This window comes from Symsagittifera roscoffensis, chromosome 3 (assembly GCF_963678635.1).
Source record: "Symsagittifera roscoffensis chromosome 3, txSymRosc1.1, whole genome shotgun sequence".
Taxonomy (NCBI): Eukaryota; Metazoa; Xenacoelomorpha; order Acoela; family Convolutidae; genus Symsagittifera; species Symsagittifera roscoffensis.
In genome coordinates this window covers 81,840,004-81,861,592 of record NC_087064.1, presented here as the reverse complement: position 1 = coordinate 81,861,592, position 21,589 = coordinate 81,840,004, and the positions used below count along the sequence as shown (strand labels likewise).

Below are 21,589 nucleotides of genomic sequence, written 5' to 3'. Positions count from 1 at the left end.
CGAGGTTTTTTTGGCGTAGATAAAAGCATTTGAAGTTATTCTTCATCCTACAAGTTTATTTTTGGATTGAATTGTAAAGTTTCTAAAACATTCGATACAAATGATACGATTTTTGAAATGGTCGATTTTAAGAATTACTTGTTTTATTTTTGAAGCTGCAAGTAAGGTTACAGCAAAATGTTTTTTTTTTTAAAAGCTGCAACTCGTCTCGGGTGCATGCTGATGGCTATATGGCGAGCTTCCGTTTTTTAGTAGTTTTTAATATTTACATACACAAGCGAATTAAGGCGCAAAGTGCTATATTACGTATCACCATTTTCCCAGCCCAACTCAACTCGCAAATAGAAATGCAGATTGATTTGAATCCGGAAAACAAATAAAAGTTTCATTAATCAAGGGGCTTAGTTTCACCTTATTTGTGTTTCACGTTTTTTAATGAGTGATCTCTTTTTTGCCGTTTTCTCCCTTGTTTTCGAAGTACTGCTTCGCCTCTGTGTAAAGTGTTCCGGCTGATTAAGTTCATTTGTTTAAGTTTAAGTTAAATTCCTGCAAGCCTGTCAAAATGATCAAAGAGCAGTTTTTTTTTCTTGCGTGTGTTTGAAGGCGTGTGCTTGTGCAATGAGGTCTATATCAGCATTGCAAGGATTTTTGGGGGTGTTTAGCAGCATACGAAGTTATTCTTCAATGAATTGCTCGTGAAAACAGATATTGTATTAGAGTAAGAGTACCGAGATTAACAATTCCTTGGTGAACAATTCATTACATTTACAAATGGTTAAGTTCATGGAAAGAAACTTCAGAATTTGCAGAGCGTAACTGAGAGCATGTGGTGTTATATTCGAATGACGCTTTTTTGGATCAGAACATAAAATCAGCGAAAAAAGAAAGATAGCCGGTTGATGTACAATTAGCACAGAATGTTCCGACCATGTTTTAAAAAACATATTTAGTATTTGTTTTTTTTTGAGCGTGGTGTGATGAAAGGATCTGACGAAAGCTTAAAATTTAAGCATTTTTGACTGTCTGAGTAAAATGGTCAAAGCGGGCATCAGTTTTGTCGAAAATGACTAGAAAAAAAAACAAAATTCAAAAAAAAATCTCTTCTAAAATCTTTGTTACAATTTTAAATTTGGCACTAAAAACTTCAAAATATACTTTCATGATTTTGTAAATTTATTATTTGTTTTTTTTTAGCGTGGTGTGATGAAAGGATCTGACTAAAACCTAAAATTTAGGCGTATTCGACAGTCACGGGAAAATAATCAAATCGAGCGTCAGTTTTTGTCGAAATTGACTAATTTTCTAAAATTTTTGTAGCAATTTTTTGCAGAATTTTTTGAATTGTGAAAATTTTGTTCCAAAAATAGCACTAAAAATTTCAAAAAAAAGTTAAATTAAAGTTTTGTGGCTTATCCTTCTATAATACACCTGCTCGCTTGCTTTAATCGCTCGAAATTAGACTAAACTCCAAATATTTCAAACCGGTTTTTCTCGACATTGTGACAACGTTTTGAACATTTTAAAATGTCGTTCGAATCAAGACTGAAAGGGCTTTAATAGGATAAATCACTTCACCCAGTACGTTGATTATTTCTGGTAAATGTTTTTGGTTGAAAACAAAGTAAGACTGCTCGCTAATCTTATCGCTCGAAATTAGTCCAAATTATTCAAACGAGTTGTTCTCGACACTGAGAAATAATATTTGTCCAACGTCGTTCGAATCACGACCGAGAAAGTTTTATTATGATATGTCATTCGACCCATTCCGATTATTATTTGTGGTACTTAAGTTATTGTGGAAAAAACTAAAACACCCGAATACAAAGTTCAATGGTTGGAACATAAATAATCAGATTCTTCTGGCAGGATCGTTTAGTGTCTTCCCAGGAGAAAATGGTTCTGTGCGAGAGTCCAAGTTTGAGGTCAGATGACTTTTTTGCCAGCAGTTAAGATTCCCTGGTTTGTATTTTTTTGCCAAATATTTTCCAAATTTCTTCAGTGATATCGTGTGATCCGATTAACTTGTAATAGCGGCCCTTGAAGCATTTAACAATGGTTTTCAAGATCTCCCGGAGTGTGGTGTGGTGGGTTGTTAAGTTTTTCTTTTCCATCAAAGAATTTCTTTCTGGTCTTCGAACTGCTTTGGTTTCTGAAACTACTGGGGGTGTTGCTCGAATTCGCTGTTCGCTCCGAACAAAGTTGTGAAAGCTTGAGTGCATTCGGCTATTATGAACTTGCAGATATCGGCTTGTATTGCTAGATTAACCATGCAAGTGAAGAGCAGCTATTCGCATGGAATGCGCCCCGTTGTTCTTCGTAGTGAAGGAGCCAATGAAGTCGACCCTTGTTGCAAAATGCAACAAGTTTCCCTTAAAGTTATTGCGAGTTAGATGTCCACTTTATCGAGTTGAATCGCCGTTCGGTTGAACATCAGTGTTTTTGGCACGGGTATCATAGTTGTGGGAATTTGTTGCTTGTATTTAAGTCTCTTCAAACTTTGCTTCTCTCTGAATGTAAAATCATAAAAAGCTATCAAAATCGGAGCACATTACATTGGGTGGTCTCATTACAGTACGAGGCTAAACTGTCTTTTTCCGCAAAAAGACTGTCGGTATTCCGCAAAAAAACTGGACAAGGATTTGTGAAATGCGGCGTGCTTTTTCGTTGATTTTTTTGCTGTTGTTGAATCCAAAGACAAAATGCTGAAACAAAGCGCAGCAATATATGCTAGCTCATTTTGATATTTTTGCTCATTTTTTGATTGAATCAACTCAGCAATTGAATTTGGGCGTACCATAAAGTTTTCAACAAAGTTCTGCTGAAATTTTTGTGAAAACTCTCTTCTCCTACTTTCGCGATCAAAACATAAATCATAGGATCTCTACGTTTGTTGTGTATTTCTAAGCACGACCATTGAAAATGGGGAGAAACTTTGTATTCGGGTCTGTTTTAGTTTTTTTTCTTGATTGTTTTTTTCCACTTAAAATCAAGTACCACAAATAATCATCAGAATGAGTCGAGTAGTATATCATATTAAAGCACCTTCAGTCGTGAGTTTCAAGATAAACTGAAAAAATTAAATATAATTTAGTTTTACCCATGTAAAATAATTTTGAAGATTATTTATTATTTGAAGAACGAAAAAAAATCTGCAAAAAATTCATTAAGAGGCCAAACTGTGCATTGTAAGCGGATCAGCAACAGGCCCAAATCAGATTTGTCGCGGAATCCGCAACTTAGCTACTTTTCTTTGATCTTCTTTGCTGTTTTGGATTCCACAAACAAATACCTAAAACACTGTACCGTTCAAAATCGCTCCAAAAATAGGCGAATTTGCGGAATCCGCAATCGTATTCGCGGAATTCAGAACAGTTTGTGGAATCCACACAAATAACGAGACATGTGTATAGTTGAATTGAGCTGTTGCGGAATCCGCAACTGTAAGCGGAATCCGCAAACTGTAAGTGGAATCCGCAAATTGTAAGTCGAATCCGCAAAATAAAAGTGGAATCCGCATTTTGGTTGCGGATTCCGTTTACATATATCTATGTGTAGAAGCTTTTAAAACAATGTTTTTTAATTACCACGTTGATCAGCTACCAGTTGAAAGCCAAATGTTCGATCTCAATTCTGGTCAATTAGCCAACTTCGATCTCAATTCCTACAAAGGTTAACTTCAATCTCAATTCTTGCATCAATCTCAATTCCTGTAAACTTAATCATCAATTCATTTCAAGCCATTCAATAGAAATAAAAGTTTTATTTTAGCCATTTTGAAATATTTTCAAAATGCGAAACCAAAACATAGTTTAATAAGGCAACATTTTCAAGACTATATATTCGTGTTTTGATCTTGAAGTTTAATTCTGCTGTAATTCAAATTTTGGTAATTTTTATCTAAAACTAATTTACTCAAATTATTTAAATGGATCATTTACTCCCTGTGAACAAAATGAAATGAATTCACGCTCCCAAATACTGAATCTCAAATACAAAATCCCAAATACTGAATCTCAATTACTGAATCCCAAATACTGACCTAGTTCGGCGATATGTTAACCCAATAATGAATTAACCGAATTAACCCAATGAATTTATTCGGTGTTGTTTCCAAAACTATGATCGCAAAAACTGCTTGCAAATACTAAAGTGTGACATCCATCGATTTAGTTGACCAATGTTTTGTTCGTGGATTCCGCTGACAATGGTTAAGTCCTTGCTTTTAAATTCCGCAAGTGCATATGCAAGTTGAGTAATAAACAAATTTCTGAATTCCTTTACAGTTTGCGGATTCCGCTTACAAATTTTGCGGATTCCACTTACATTTGCGGATTCCACTTACATTTTGCGGAATCGTTTTACAGTTGCGGAATCCAGAACAACTAGCTATATTTGCTTGTTGCGGAATCCGCAACAAATTAAATGTACCGACAAAATTTACGTTACAAGTATATGTACGCGGAATCCACGTAAATCTTGTAAGTGGAATCAACTTACGTTTTGGAACATGTTCAAATACTTGTCTCTGGAATCCTGGAACATACAGACACAAAATTGTGCGCCTATCCAGTTCACAGTTTGGCCTCGTAATGTTAAAAAACTTTTTGATTTTTTCAATATATTTATGTGATGATTTTTCGATGTGGCAAATTGTCGTCAATTGTACCTAATTTACTTTTACTATCGAAGTTTTAGGCTTTCATTTAGATTCTATCATCACACGAAATCAAAGAATAACGCAATTTGCAAAAAAAATATGTTTGAAATTTTTTAACGAAAGAATATGGTGGGAAATTTTTGTGCTTCTTGCGAAAAGACCTAGGACCATATGAACAATCTACCCCCCAAATTGATTTAGGGGGATAAAGTTCACTTAGTTATTTCGCTTTTTCGCAAATTGAAAGACGCGAATTTCAATCAATATTTTTAATTTTGAGCTCAAGGCAACGATATTTTTCGATTGATCAATTAAAACTTCGTCAAAAATTGCTGGTTAAAAAGTCGAAATTTGTCTGAAGAAAAAAACATCCCGAGCACAAATATTCCGTCACTGAATTCGAAAGTCGGAACAACAACTTGAATTGTTATCAGCCCGTTAAAAAATTGATTTAAAAACATACCCGGTTGTAATTGGACTTTTTTGCATTGTTATCCAATTAATTGTAAAATTCGTCTTTTATTTGCTTGGGAGGGGCGGCAGGGGGGTTCGCTTGGTCGAACTGGTCAACAAATTTGACCCTATCGACTTCGATTGACTCAGAATACAGAATCAAATATATTCGAGCTTCTGAAATAGGTTTTCAAAAAAATGAAAAATGACATTTCATTTGACATGTTTCGCTATTCTGAGACGAAAATCTGGGTATTTTGAAAATTCAGACAATCGATGACTGAAAACACATCTGAACCATCTGCTGAAGTTGACAAAGATGACGAGGAGAGTGTGAACAACATCAGATTTAGTCCGCCGGTGTTCAGACAGAGGTACAGTGCTGCCCTGGACGTGGCGAAGAAGTCCAAGGTGAAAAGTGTGGCTGATTTTGGCTGTGCAGAATGCAAGATGTTGATCATGTATAAGAACATTTTGAACCTGGAAAGACTAGTTGGAGTCGATATTGACCAGGAACTATTGAGACTTCATGGGTACGTTCAACGTTATACTCAAACAAAAAAAACTGATAGATGTTTTTTAAGCCATTAATGAGGAGTTTCGTAGTAAGAATAGTAGATAATGGTTATGTTATTAGTGCTTGTTAGTTTGTATCCAAGCTTTTCAATTTTTTAAAATTATCTTCGGAGTTCTTGTAGATTAATACTTTTTTGCAATAACGAATCTGAAAGTTCGAATATAAGTACTTAATTTTTATCTCTGTTTAAATTATTTCTGTGGGATTTCTTTGGAAACATGTTTAAGAAGTACCGGTGATGACATGCTTAAGCTTTTTCAATGTAATATTTTGGTTTGTTATTGAAATTATTTTTGCACGCTTAAGTGTATCGTAAATTGCAATGCTTCAGAAATTTCACTTGGCACATGTTTAAGAAATCAGTATAATGATATGTTGAAAGGTCAAAACATAACAAGGGTTAAAATGTTTTCTCAAGTCGACGTTTACAATTCTGTTAGAGCGGCAATGCTTTAAGTCTACTTTTTTCCTGTATTCGCAATGCAAATTTTCCAAAATTTTTGTTTCACAGTTTTCTTAAGCAAAATAGCAATTTTCAAACCTATAGTCGGGCGCTGTCAGGGCACTATCATAGTTTGCAAATCTGGCGTCTAAATATGAATGCTCAAATCTTTGTAGTCATCGAGATTTCGCGTAATCCATGGTTTTTATTTTTTTGTTCAAAAAACATTAAAAAACTAACCCCACTGAAAACTCTCAGCCCTGTAGTGAAATGTTGTCAGGTTACTTTCAGGAGTTACAAGTCTTCCCTCCATTTATGACTGCACAAATCCTTTAGGTTTTCGAGATATGTCGATTTCTATCTTTGGTTTTTTTTACTAAAAGTTTAGATATAAAACACAAGTCGAACTTAAAATTCTCAACCCTATGGTGGGGTGCTGTCAGATTATACTAAATAGTTGCAAATTTGGCCTTCAAACGGCGTTTGGAATCAAAAAAGATTGATGGAACTCGTGTCTCTACTCTATGGTGGGATGGTTCCAGGGTAAACTGAGGCGCTGCAAATCTAGCCATGACATAGTACTGCTGAAATCTTATGGCCTCTAACGTTTTTTGGTCAAAAAAGTTTTTGCGAGATATGGCGTTTCTCATAATTTTTTCAATAAGTAAAAAAAACCTATTTAAAACAACTGGTAGAAATGGGAATTTTCAACGCTATATTAGAGTTTTGTCATGTTACGATATAGGGAAGTGAATCTGCTCTCTTTGATGTCTTCTTAAATAATCTTGGTTTTCGAGATATGGCGTTTTGGATAGTCTTTTCAAAAAAACATACTGAAAAAAAAACTGATCAAACTTGAAAATCTTAACCCTATGGTGTGATGCTATCAGCGTGCACTCAGAGGTTGCAAATCTGGCTTCCAAATTTTACTGCGCAAGATCTTGGTTTCTGAGATTTAGCGTTTTTTATGATTTCCTTTTTTCCCAAAAACAAAATTTCAAAATTCGCAACCCTATCTTGCGGTGCTGTCAGGGTACACCCAAGGTTTACAAATATACCCTTCTTCCAAATATCGAAACGTTTAAACAGCCGTTATGCTGTCGGCTTTTTAGCGTCATTTTTTTGTTAAAGTCTCATATCTGATGAAGTTCAGTAGTTTTGGAGATATGACCATTTTGGTTAAAAATAGCCTAAAAGTTGGTTTTAAAAAAGTTTATTTAATGAAATAGAAACCACTGAAAGATGAGCTTACTTTGTCTTGACGGTTGAATTAAATGTTTTAGGAAGCTCTTGATACGTTCAACGATCTATTCGAAGCACCGTAGGTGCGAGTCTTGCGCTAGTAAATATTTAAGCTCAGAAATTTGCTTGCAGATACCGAGCCAAACCCTTGATGCACGAGTTCATTGTGAAACCTCGAAATATACAGTTGCATGCGCAAGTTTTCTGTGGCTCGATAGCTAACCTAGACGATCGGTTGCGAGACGTGGACATGGTGTCTGCAATAGAACTTATTGAGCATCTGTATCCGGACGTGCTCGAAAAAGTTCCAAAAACTATCTTCGGCTTTATCAGACCAAAAGTTAGTATTGAAACCGAGCCGTAAACTCTTGATGCAAAAACACCAAGAGTTTTTGCATCAAAATCTCTGGATGAAGCAAAATTTCATTGAATTGATTGTTATATTTCTATAGAAAGTTGTTGAATGTTTTTTTTTTCAACTGGAGTCTTACTTAGATCCGTCATTACTTAGGTAGCTCTTATCACCACTCCGAATGGTGAGTTCAACAAGTACTTTGGCTTCTCGCCAGGTCAGTTCAGACACTGGGACCACAAGTTCGAGTGGAGCAGAGAACAGTTCAAACAGTGGTGTGACAACTGCTGCAATAAGTATGGCTATGACGTCGAGATATCACAGATAGGTGAGATAGAATCATTGTTTCTAATATTCAAATTATTTCTCCAAAAAACTCAAATGAAGTATTCATAAGCTCTAAGCGCAATTAAAAAGCAAAAGCTCCAACAGATCTGAAGTATATCTAAGAATTTTTAAATCAACAGAATAAAAGTTAATAAATTATTATAATAGTAAAAACTACTGCAGGTTTCCTGGGGTTTCAGTCGAAAGAAGACCGCGAACAGGTGACGGGAGGATGTTCTCAAATGGCACTTTTCACCCTAAAACATCAACAATTGGAAGAAGAGGAGAGAATCAAGTCTGATGGCCAATTATATGAAACCAGTTAGTTGCGGCGGTACAACAGTATCTATAGCACATTCTTTGATGCTGAAAGTTTGCCAAAATTTTCTCCTTGCCGAAAGATGCGTTAAGTAAAGAATTTTAAAATTCATATTTTTGTTTAAAAAAATGCTCACAAATATAAATTGGTTACAAAATGCAAAACCGCTTTGTCTTACTTTACACTTGAAGCGGTTTTGGAGGAATCCTTATTACGTAATCCTTTGCTGGATTACATTCTAGATTCAAGATGGGTTAAATTGAAGTCTTATTGTTAGTGTAATCATAAATGTTTGATTAGTCTCATATTGGTAGTGGTTGCTAGATGATCGGATCCGTTTTGTGATAGATGATGCTAGTCATTAAGGAAGACAAGACAGGAAGCTGACATGACATTTAAAGTCAGAAAAAAATAGCCGATTTTTGATTGGTTACATCTTGCTCATAAGCAAAGGCATGCGAATCTTAAAACTAGTGGCAAAAGTAAAGTTTGTTCTTATTTGATTGAATTTACGCATCCTATTAGAAAGAGTTATCAAATCGAATAATGGTCTTTTTTGTCGAATTGAGTCATAAAGACAAATATTATTTTTAGTTGTTGACGTTTTGTACCCGTTTGATGAGCGCAGCCAAACTCAAAGGATCATCCATGAAATGAGTTACGTCATCTCCAGACTCACGCGCGAGAGTGAATTATTAGCCGAGTTAGTCTATGAGCCTCAGAAGGCAGTGATGCCATTGGAGAAGTTTCTAGAATTTCCCATTTTGAAGCAGCAAATTGAAGGAGACGTTCAGATGTTGGAAGATGTTTTCAAGCTTAGAGCCACAGCGGTGTGTATATTTTATCTGATGTAAATAGTATTGGCGTACGCATGTAAATTGGTCCACCAACAATTAGGTTAAAGGGGGACAAACAATTCGGCCAAAATTACTACGATTTTTCAGTCAGACAGTTCGGTCAAATTTTTAATTGAGTAGGCTCAATCGAATATCAAAAGAGGAATATTTTCTAACGCGGAGTTGCTAAGTAGAGCGAAATTGACAAACAGCTCTGCTTCGCTCCGGAACGAAAGGTATTCGACGGCGCGAAAGGATTCGCGCATGAATCAGTGTTTATCATGACGGGCCTTCAACAAATCGCCATATCTTCTTGAAGTCGAAGTTGCATCAGATTTTTAGGAACGAAACAATTTCATAACAACCGGCAATCTTCTGGGATTAAGTAACCACCCCCCCCCCCCGTAAGATCTTCCACCCCAGCATTTAATTCGGATTGAATTTGCTAAGCACTGCATGTAGAATGCTCGATTATGATTGGTTGGAAATTCTCAACTTAGAACCAAGTTAACATCCTCCCCAAACAGCCTTCGGGGATTTTAACTTGGTCCATCTGATATGTTGTTGCATAGCATTATTAATTTTCGCCTTGTTGGAATGGTAATCTAACTTACGACTTGTTGGCTCTTCGGTTTATTGACCTACCACCGTACATATCTACTCGGCTTGTTTTTGTTTTATTTATACTTCGGCTAATTTACTATTCCGAACACCCAAATGTGTTCTATAGTTTAGGGTTTGTTTTTCTTCCCTAGCAAAATCAGGTACCACAAAAAATTTCAGATGGAGTCGAGTGACATATCATATAAAAGCCTTATTATATTGAGCAGATATGCTTATTATTCACTCAGACTCGAAAATGCATCTATGCAATAATTTGAAACCCCCCGATTTTTTCAATTTATGAAGAAGACTTAAGGTTTCGTTTTGAAAATGAGTAAAAGAACTACATTTATTTCTAATTAGACAAAAATTGCAGCTGCTATTGTCGTTTCAGGAGTTCGCAGGAATAGAGCTAGTTTGCGATGAAAGTGGTTGCAAGTCGTTCGTAAAATGGATCCACCCGTACGATAATTCACCATCTGAAACTGAGGAAGACTTCAACCAGTGGAGTAGTGAACAAGTTGCCGAGAATACTGACACTAATCAGTGCTCAACTGTAGATGTTTGGTCCAATAATGCCAGGCAAGTCGATGAAGCCGATGTGAAAATCGAAATGGGAAGCTGAATTTTGGGTCAAGGTATTAAACAAGCTCTAATTCTCGCGCAAATGGTGAACAAAAGTCCTCTACATGTTTACCCCAATTAACTGTGCCTATACACTGTGCCTATGCCTGGGCTCTAACGAGACTAAATAACTAGAAAGTCTTAAATAGTTTTGATTGTTTTTTACAAAGTTTATACAGATTTTAGATTTGAGTTGTATATTTTTGGAAGTTATAAATTTATCTGTTGTTTAATTTGAGTGATATCATCTGAAACGAGCATTAATTAGGCCAAAGTCAAGGTTCAATCAAATTTCAGCCAGCATAAGCCGGTGAAGAAAACCAGTTTCACCATGGGAGCAATCTAATATAATTGAGTTTGATCTACTGCCAGCAAATACGGTCAGGGGTTAGAGTCCCGGCCAGACCTTTTTTCTCAGTATGATTGAAATTGAAATTTTTTCCGGGGAAAAATTGGATTGTCAAAGTTTTGTTAATCTGATTATGTTTTGTCGGCTTAGTTGCCACATCGGAGATTTTTCTTGTGTTGTCAGCAGGCGCGGATATAGGAATTTCTGGGGGGGGGGGCGGATTTCCAAAAAAACTGTTTGAAAAAATTTGTCGACTTTTTTTTAGGTCGACCAAATTGATTTTATGAGCTCTCCGAAACCACTGTAAAGACCCAAATTTTCTGCGCCGCAGCCAATTTTTTTTAGAAAAAGGCCAAAAAAGTTTTTTTTTAAGGCACTTTTTGGAAAATTTCGACCAAAAAAATGCATTTTTTTCTGCGCGCTGCCCCCTCAAAATTAGTGTAGGCTGGCGCCAAAGGCGCCTTTAGAAAAACTTTAAGGTCAGTCAGCCAAAAATGAATATTTCAAAATAGTACAAAGGGGAGGCCGCTACTGGTTGTCAGCATTTTCCATCGTAGATGCAAGTAATTTTATTAACTCCTGTAATTTGTAAAATTAATAGTCCTGACGAATGTTTACCTCTTCGTTTTTTTTCGGCTTGAACGCTTAAAAGTGTTTTTGGCTTGAAAGGTTTTGGCTTATGTTTTTTTGGCTTCGTTGTTTTTTTTTGAGTCGCCTTAATATCAAAAAATGATTGATGTTTTTGAAAAATCAAGTGTTCTTGGTTAAGGTATTTTCAAAAGTTTTTAGACTTGGTTGTTTATAATTTTTTATGACAACAATTTATTATGGTATTTACTTGTTTTCGACTCAATGGGTGTCTCAATACTTGTCAGCTTAGTGACCACTTGGTTAGTACTGCAAATTTGAATAATATTGGCTGTGTTGTTCTGAAATTATTTAAATTTTTCTTCAATTTTTTTTTTAATTATATTATTTCCGTTTCCTTATGATTTGCTAGCTTGCAATGCCGCGCTTGCGGGGTATTGCTAAGATTTTTAGTTGAATGTAGAGAACGGGTTGTCAAAAGCTTCTATGCCACAGTGGTCACTCCCAAATGCTTTCACAAAAAAGTTATCGCCATCCGAAAATTCAAGTTTTCGATTTTTAACAATTTTTTAAAAACTTTTCGAGTTTTCTCGAAAACCTTCTACCTAAATCTGAAGTTTTGGGTTTTCTAACAAAGGAATGTGGGAAGCTCCCCTGCATAAATGTCTGTTCTCAAAATTTTTACACAAAAAGTTAGGCTCTGGGAAAAGTCAAAAACTTGATTTTTTGACCGTTTTTTGGACTTCTTTGACCTTTCTCGAGATTTTGGGTTAAGTCAAAAGAACAGTTTTTGAAAAGTTGTCCTGCATAATTATCTACCCCATTATTTATACACGAAATTTTATGGCCCTTGGAAAAGTCAAGTTTTGTTATTTTGTACCGTTTTTTGAAACTATTTGACTTTTCTCGAAAACTAAACTGCCCATTTTTAGATCAATTGTTCAATCGAGGATCCTGGTTTTGGTAATTTTCTCTGGTTAAGTCGACAGGACCTATTTTTGCAGAAAAAAATCATGGAATTCGGAAAGCTGAGTTTTTGAATTTTCGACCGTTCTGTTAATTTCAAACTTTATTTAAAAACTACCCTATCAAATCTGAGATAAAGTTCAATAAAAAAAACTGGCGATAAGAATTTTTCCTGCAGAAGCGGCGACTTTTAAGTTTTCTTTTCGCAAAAATGTTATTGTTTTGAAAAAAATTCTATCTCAATTATTTTAGTAGAAAAACAACTGAGATTTTGGGCAAAGTCGAATATTTGAAATTATCCATAGCATCCCGCATCAGTATGACAAATCAAAAAATATGAAATAGAAACCTCCACCTTCAGTTGGCCTCTACTTTTCTTTCATCAAGATTTAAAAAAAATTGTTTCACCTAGTTTTTTTTCGACCTTTTCCGACTCACTTTTTTAATTGTTGTATTGGAAGTGGTGTGAAGCTCCGCTTCGCTTCTGTGAAATAAATTAAACTCTCAACGATCATAATGAACTAAGGTTTGAGTAGTTCATAATGTGTTCATAACTCATATTTAATCGCTTAAATGTCTTCGAGCAAACAAAACGGCGGTTGGTTCCGAGTGAGATATCAGAGTGAAGCTCTTCCAGAATTGATTCAAAAACACTTTCCCAGTATTTACACAAGCGTAGCTTAGGTTATAGCATGAACTTTCTTTTTTTTTCAACCTAAGTTGCAAATATTATTGCGACAAAATTTGTTCATTTTGAAAATGTTCATTTTGATCACGCTATTAGTACAGCCAATGCTAAGGATATAAACCCAGACTTTTATATTACAATTAGCACTTTAACTTCAAGGCATCATGGATCTGTAGTGTAGAGGTAGGGAAGGAGACAGCAGCAAAATAAAAGGGTTCCAACCTGGGCAGGGACGGTTGTTTTTAATGAACGTTTTCGTATACTAGTTTGAATGCATCCGATCTATAAATTGAGGCATGTTTGTTGATAAATTTCTTTTTTCAAATTGACTGCTACTGCTAATGCGTCTGAATTGGTGTGCGTCACTTAAGAAATTTTGTAGACTCAAAGTTTTACTCATTCACTTTTTCCCAGTAGCGTTATCGGTCATGTTTTTGCTTGTGTATGCGAAGTGCAACTTCGCCTCTGTGTGAATAAAATGATTTTGAAAATTTCACGTTTTTAGACTACTAGATGGCCGGTGTGCGATATCGTATTTAAAGCAGCTTTATATGCCATAATAACGTTTTTCTTGCGGCGCCGTTTTTAGACACTTTTTAAGAGTGAATACTTTAATATAGGTCTTGGTAATTTTTTTTAGGAAAAGTCTTAAAGTTTGTTCAAGCTCAAATTTCTGTTTCTGTAGTTTGGTTTTTGATTTCCCTTTAAATTCAGATCGTTTTCTTTCTTAAGAAAAAGCAAACTCCACTATCGAACAGTAAAAGTGTAATGGTAACGCAAGTTTTGATCGATTTTAATTTTGAAAGTGGAATTAAAATAGGGCTAATTTCATCAAAAAATGTCAGACATTAATTGTTCCTGAAATTCAATGAGCTTCAAATTCATATATTTTTGTTTTTCAAAATCAACAAATGAAGTGTTAAAAAATAATCAGTCAGTATTTTTTCTATTTGCTAGCCAAGAAACAGCGTTTCTTTGCGCGTACTAAGTTTCACGATTTAGCAATCTAAGGTTTGTGAATTAAATCTGAATGCCTGCAACTGCTGTTGGAAATATTCTAGTAAAAGGTTAATTAATAAAGAAAAATGATATCTTTAGAAAGGTTCTTTGCGGAAAAGGTTCTTTTCTGTGTTTTAATGCATGCGAGTAGTGTTATATTACAAAATTAATTTTGCTTCCTTTTGTGAAGATCTCAATTTTGTAAAAATATACCAAAAAGCTCTGCATTACTGGCAAATTAGGAGTGTTCATATGATTCTTGACAATTGAGAGAAGTTTTTTATGGCATTTTAAAAACATAGAATAGTAAAATAGTACCGATTGGTGGACCATAGAATAGTCACTGGTTTGAGTCCCCGAAGAGCTTCAGCGACTCTTCAGGGACTCAAACCCGTGACCATTCTATGGTCCACCAATCGGTACTATTTTACGACATCTATTTTTGCCGACCAATTTTAATTTTTTCTAGAATTGGCTTTGGTGGCCCAATTTGAGGTGGGAAACAGTGAGAAAAGTTCAAGTGCGAGCGCGAACAAAAAAGAAAATTTTTATTCAAACTTTCCAAATATTACCTGAAAAGGTCATTTCGGTCCTTTTTTTGCTGGTGCCACTGAATGTTTTGGGCTGAATAAGGTTTTTATAAGTTTTTAAGAAAGCTCGAAAAATCATTTTGGTGGACCTACACAAGGCGCCATTGAGAAAGCAATGCTTAATTTTTGATGCACAACAACCTTTCCGAGAATTGTTTTCCGAAAAATTTTAGAATGCTAGTTTCTATGCCTAGACAACAAAAAACATTAACTCATTTTTTCGAGCGGTGGTATTAAAAAAAACTTTTTTAACGGTACGAAATACTTTTTCTAGTTTTTCCAGCCAACCTTCCATGAAAATCTTTGCCGTTTTAAGGTCAATACATTGAATGAAATCAATCAATAAATCATCGACAAATCTTTTTTGATTTCAACTGTTAATTTCAAGCATAATTTTTAAACGTTTGAGAAAGTCATGAATAAAATGGAATCAAAAGCACCCTAGCAAAATGGGGAGGAACTTTGTAATCGAGTGTGTTTTTGTCTAATTTGTTTTCCACGCAACATCAAGCGTATAAACCGAGCGAGCAGGCTTCTAATAGCTTATTTGAGCCTAGATTAAATCGTGAAATTTAGGTTTTTTTTCAAAATATTCATACCATTTGGGGAATCAAAACCTTTTACGAAAAATTTGAATTTTTTTTTTGAGTTTTTTCTAGAATTTTTTTGGTTTTGTAAACATTTTCTTTCTACAATAAAACTTTGCCCAATTTGTTTTTTTTTTAGAATGAGTGTAAATTGTTCCTAAAATTCAGTTTTTTTCTCAGATTTATTTATCAAACCACGCAAAAAGCGATGCAAATTTGGAAAAAAAATTGTTTTTCAGTTTTGCGAGAGCATGTGTCTTTTAGTCGAGAACTTGATTTTTCCCGTAAACAACTTTTCCCACACAATCGTAAGAAGTCGATGTTGCTTTATTATCAAACCTTAGCAACTGACAGACCATTTCTGGTTTAGTTTTGGAGTAATGCACTTGCCTTTGCTTCCCATGGTCTGGGGATCGAATCCCTATCAGACCTTGTTTTCTTCAGCGTGAAAAATTGATTTTTCTCCAGAAAACAATAAATAGTTTGACTATTTTTGAGCGAATTATAATGTATTGGCTCAATTGCTAAGCCATTAATTTTTTTCCATGTAAGTAGTTTTCATTGTACTTTCAAGTGCCGTTGATTACACTTGCGAAGCTTGCGTATTGCCATCCTACACGTAGCTGAGTTTTTGCTAATTCCAGGCATATTTCTACTTTTTTAAAACTTGATAGAGCTGCTTTTTGGGCGTGTTCTCGCAAGTGTTTGCGAAGCGCAGCTTTGCCTCTGTGTAAATCCTGTAGTTAGTAACTTTGCTAACCCTGACTGGTGTTTTTTATTTTTTTTTCTATTTTGCGCTTAATAATTTTATTTAGCCTAAATGATTTTGGTTTTTTTTTGTTTTGTCTGTTTAAGGAAACCATTTTTCATCGGCTGATTGGCAAAAAATGATAAATTCTATTATGATTAAATCAGGTCTGTTGATGTATAAAAATTGATTAAAAAACTATTCTACTGATCAAAACTTCTCATGACAATTTTCTTTTTTTTTCTCAGAATTATGGGCTTCCAGCCGCGTTTCGTCGGGATATTGAACGCTCAGAACATACTGAAAGCTCGTTTTAAGCTAGAGGTTGTGTTTTTGTCTGTTTTTCAGAAATTTGATTTTTTTTTTCAAAAATGTTGATTTTCTTCAAATTTTTTTTCGCCAAATATTTTCATGTCATTTTCTATTTGGTAGCTTGCAACCATACACTTTCGTTGTTGCGTCTCCGGTTTCAAGACTATGTTCGGAACATTTTGTGCTTCTTGCGCAGTAACCGGCTATCCTTAATCAATTTTGGCCTTAGTGTGATATAATTTTTCAAGATTTTGGTTCAAGATTCGGTTTTTTGTTTGCTTACGCCTTTTTTATTCAAATCGCCTCTATATATGAAGTTAAATTGCTATCAGTGCTTACGAGCTTTGCATTTTACTTATTATGCGTTACTTTTTATATCTTGCATAGGATATATAAGTAAATTGTAGACTTTGGAGAAGAATTGAAATAAAAAATCTGAGATTTCATGGTTCATCTACTTTTCCAAATTGTTTCAATTTCCTTCAAACTTAAATTAATTCATTCAAATTTTAATTGTCAATGAGTGAAAAAGATATTTAATTTGGTCTAGTGTTTTTTATTTTTTTTAATTTAAGAAAACGTCTGAAAAGTTGTTTTCAAAATTGGCAATTTAAGTTCTCCAATGACAGAACTGAGATAACGGGAAGAAACCTGAATGACTTTACCGAATAAAAAAAACTGCCGAATAAAAAACCCATGTTGACCCAGCTTTTTATAATTAATTTAATTTCATGAAAAAATTGTCAATCCCCAAAAGTTCTAAAAACTCAAAGAGCTGTAACTTTACTTGATGTTTTTCCTTAGAAATCTGAACTTTGAAAAATGTTCCAATCTCAACCCGTTTTTTAAGTTTATTGACAACTTTGCAACTTTCTCTTTGCTGTGTTTTTTCATAAATTGTTTTTCTTTCTGTGATAGCTTAAGATTCGTTAGAAAACGAAGTGTAAATCTATTGGTTAGATCATCCAGCTTTTCAGGTGAACGTCTAAAATTGGCTCGGGTTACACGAGCGAAGATTTTTTTCTAACGGTTTGTAAAAATTAGATACTTTTGTCCTTTTAATAAATCTTTTTTGTATGCACAGCTGCTTTTGCGGTTTTTTTACCTTTAAGCAAAACTCGTTCAATATTGTCTGTTTCTGCCAACTCGGATTATAAAAATTTTTCAAGTAAACAATTGGGTTTTTGAATCAATTTTTTCTAGGTAACTTATTGTCAACTCTGTCATTTTTTCAGCCATTAGTAAATTTGTAACCTGCTTTGTAAATTCTCGTTATATTGGAAATTTGAGTGGTGATGATTCTACACCAATTCTTATTTTAATTATTTTTAAATCTTTTCGTTCGCTTGAAATTTGCATCATATAAAGAAAAAATTCGTCATGTGCGTTTATGTGCTTCAGTTGTTTTTTTTTTTTTTTTTTTTTGTTTTTTTTTTTTTCCCAAAATCATCAAATCAAAATAAATTGGTTTCGAATGGTGCTTCAGTTGTGGTTACAGAAAAACTTCGGTTTGCAGAGTGAGTTGAAATTCTTGAAATTTTTATTAAAACCAATTTATTACTCGATGGGTGTCTGCCTACGCTTTTCCAGCTTAGCTACTGCTCCGTATTTAAAGTCTTTCTTTAAAGTTTACTGTTGGTTTTCTTGAAATAGTTGTACTAAGATGTACTTCATTCGAGAGTGTTAAAGTAAAACAAAACAGATAGTATCTGAAATGTATTTGTAAATGTTTGTCCAACTGTATATCATCTAAGCTTTGAACAGTAATTAGAACAAAAGGTGACCAGAAATTCAAGGACAACATTAGCAAAACCTTACATAATTTTTACAGACATAAACTGTAGACTTTGTAGATTGTAGAAGATTTCATGATTCATCTACCTTTCCCAATTGTTTGTGAGAACTAGTTTGGCTACGTCTAACTCGTTTTCAATTTCAATCAAATTTTTTTTTAAATTATTTCATTCAAGTTTCAAATGTCAATAACCGAGTAAGTTATTTATTTTGGTCTGGCGTTTATAAATTTTTTTTAATTAAAAAAGCGTCTCAAAAATTTAAGTTCTTCAATGACATAACTCAAATAACGCGAAGAAACCTAAATGACGTTTAGATTTAATTTTTTTTTAATTCCTGGGTTTCACTGCGGAAAAACACCACATATTGACCCAACTTTCTATAAAAATGTTATTTTTGCTGTCAATTCCCAAATGTTCTTAAAACTCAAAGAGCTGTAACTTAACTTGATGTTTTTCCTAAGAAATCTGAAATTAGATAAATATTCTTAAATTGAACCCGTTTTTTTCAGTTAATTGACAACTTTCCAACTTTCTCTCGGCTGTGTTTTTTCATAAAGAGCTAAATTCTATGATAGCTTTAGATTCGTCAAAGAACAAATTTGAACGCATAATTAGGGTTAGAAAACGAAGTATGAATTAATTGGTTGGACCCAGTTTTTCAGGTGAGCGTCTTTTTTTTACCGCTTTCCTCGGTCGTGTTGATTGTCGTGTTGGCGTATTGTCGCTCGCTCTCATCTCCGGTGTCGCTGTACTTGTCTCATCAAGCGGTCCTTCGATTTCCTGAGCTCGCGTTTCCGGTGCCGTTGGCGTTGTCCCCGCCTTGTTCGCAATACTGGTTGTCCTGATGCGTGTTTCGTCCGCTGTATCGTCAAAACCGTCATCGCTCGATTCGGCTATTCTTCGTCGCTTGCTTTTCGCGGACGTCGCGTTCGGTGGAGTAGTTTTTCTCTTCACTCGCGATCTTCTCTCGCTCTGGACCGACGGTTTTTCAGCGCTGGACCGAGGTAGGCCCCTGGTTATGTCTACCGCTCTTTTTCTCTCAATACTCGTCGACGGGCCTGCAACCTCCGACTCTGACTCGCGTATAAACGCGGTACCTTTTCTTCTTTACAAGTTCTTCCTTTTCACGACGTGTGGCGCAATTTTTTCATTTTGTCGACCAAATTTTTATACCTGGCTGGGTCCATGGGATTGATAACTCCAGCTTGCTGTTAGACAGTAACTTTTTTGGCGGCTTTGCTGTTCGGTGTCGCAGCTCTGGAGGTACCCTGGGGTGGTGGAGCTCAATGTGCTTCTCTGCCAACTCTTTTTTATCCAACATTCTTCGAGCGCTTTTAATTTGTGGGGCCATTGTCAGATCATTACGTATATCCCAGTCCTCTATTCTTAAATGTTCCTCGTCGGTTTTCCCCTCGCCTCGTCTGAAAAAGATAACTTTTGGTTAATTAGGTTGTTTCAGTTAAAATTTTTCAGACTTGGTAATTTTTTTAAGTTTCGCAACCGTATTTGGTTGTCGTCTATTATGCGCTTCGAATGCATTGCAGTTTGTTTTGCTGTGCGGAACAAATCTTAATGCGCTTAGTGCCCTGAGTATCAGCAGTTTGAACTTTTGCTCGTTACGTTTTTCAAGTATGTTAAGGCGTAGTTTTTAAGGGAGACAATTGTTCTTTCACCATGCCGGTGGCCTTGTGATCACTAACCGGTATTTTTAATATATCGATATCGAACCCGGAAGCCTGGTCTAAATGGAGTTTTTTGGGGTGTCCGTGCGTAGCGATACACTTCTTTAGAAATTTTAAGACAATTTTGAATTGTTACTAGAGCAAACATAGGCCGACGGCCAATGGGAAAATACATTTACAGATACTATAGCAGACTTTTTTCTTATATTTTATTGCCATTACCATATAATCACTCGATCCCGTGGACGAATCGTATTCCCCTTCGGCTTCCTGACTCACCCATCGGACCGGTTGGTCCTTGTTACTGCTTGCCAGGCTACCTGGTTACCTTGGTGTTGTTCCTGTTCATCCTGAACCATTCCAATTGGTCCTCTCCTTCTCTACTGGTTAGTTCCCCTACGGGTTGCGCGGAATGCTCTCTCGAAATGGCCAATGTTCTGCATGCATTGCAGGTCGAGTTCTTTGCTGGACACTTTGACGTGTTCTAGTGTGCAATTAGACGCATCGCAGTTGTAGCATTTACTAGATCTTGTTCCCCCGGTTTCGCGTCCGCCTCGCCCTCAGTTTCGAAAATAGCTTGTTCTCCTCGTCTGATGTTTCTCACCGGCTCTCGCTTAATATTAATATGTGGCGTTGTTGACGCTGATATTTTCGGTGTATGGTTTATAGGCCAATCAATTCGTTCATAAAAAAGCGTATCCCGGTACACCTCCTCTGGCGTTTTCGTCGACCGTGATATTTCTCTCTGTCAATCCGATTTCCTCATATTCATTATGAATTTGTCCCTCATTTTTTCCGCCGCGTTTTTAAAGTCGCATAGTCCCGCATGTGCACTTAGTTCCGCATGGAACTTTTCAAAATTTTCCTTTTTGCGTTGTTTGCGTCCATAGAAGAATCTCTTTTTGTGAGTAACTTTTTTTATCGAATACACGTTCCGTTTGATCCACATCTCTGGGATATCTCTTCGTTGTGATATCAACGCCGGGTTGTCTAGCTTTGAAAGTTTGAAAGTTCTTTGTGTCTCATCGCCAATTTATAGATAGAGGTTCGATTTCAGTTTCTTCGATTCTGACCGGGTTTTTTTGTTCAGCTCCACTGTCAGAGCGGCTACTTGGGCCGGTGTCAGCGTTGCATTGAAATAGAAGTCATATTTCGCTATCATCCCCCAGTGGAATTTAATTATCCGTTCCTCCCAACAGGCTGGAGGGTCGGGTGTTTCTGGAATCCCAGAAAGAAACAAAATTTGAGGGGTTCCCTCCTTTTTTATCTACTAGCTGCGCCATGTTAAAGTAGAAAAGTAGATGTGAAAGTTTATTGTAAAAGTATTCCAACTATATATCAGGTAAGTAATGCAGAAGTGCACTCATTATTTTAGGCGTATCCAGACGTCTAGAAGAACAGAGATTAGAACGACAGGTAGCCAGACATGCAAGGACAACATTAGTAAAATTTTACATAAACTTTATAGACTTAAACTGTGCCCTGGTGTCAAGACAAATGTATCAAAATTCAAAAAAAAAAAAAATTTTTTTTCATTTTGTATTTCTTCTGTCACATAAATTTTCCACGTTTTCTTGCGATTATTCCAATTTCGTGAGAAGCTCCTTTTGCTTTTCCTCTGGAATTTTTTGTCTGAAATTTCTTTATAAGATCTTAACTGATGAAATTTTTCTTAACGAGAGAATAAACTCAACTTTTCAAAACTATTTTTCCACCATATGTTCTTTTATTTAGACGCACCAGTTGAAAAAGAATTTTTTTGATCATTTTTTTAGTTTTCAGACTGCATATTCAATTCACAGTTTGAATATCAAGAAAAGGAAATTACGCGTCTCCGATGCATTTCTTTTAC

At 35.4% G+C, this 21,589-nt stretch overlaps 2 protein-coding genes across 5 annotated transcripts in view; one reads left to right on the top strand and one right to left on the bottom strand.

Annotated features, from left to right (window-relative positions):
- Nucleotides 1-21,589, bottom strand: part of LOC134841170 (calcium-dependent secretion activator 1-like) — a 570,701-nt gene that overhangs the window by 219,987 nt on the left and 329,125 nt on the right. The window lies entirely within an intron of this gene.
- On the top strand, nt 5,384-10,624 carry LOC134842016 (small RNA 2'-O-methyltransferase-like). Its single transcript, XM_063858154.1, has 6 exons — nt 5,384-5,643; nt 7,504-7,711; nt 7,883-8,051; nt 8,234-8,371; nt 8,964-9,199; nt 10,203-10,624. Exons 1-6 carry the CDS (start codon nt 5,387-5,389, stop codon nt 10,431-10,433), a joined length of 1,239 nt encoding a protein of 412 aa, XP_063714224.1. The 5' UTR covers nt 5,384-5,386; the 3' UTR covers nt 10,434-10,624.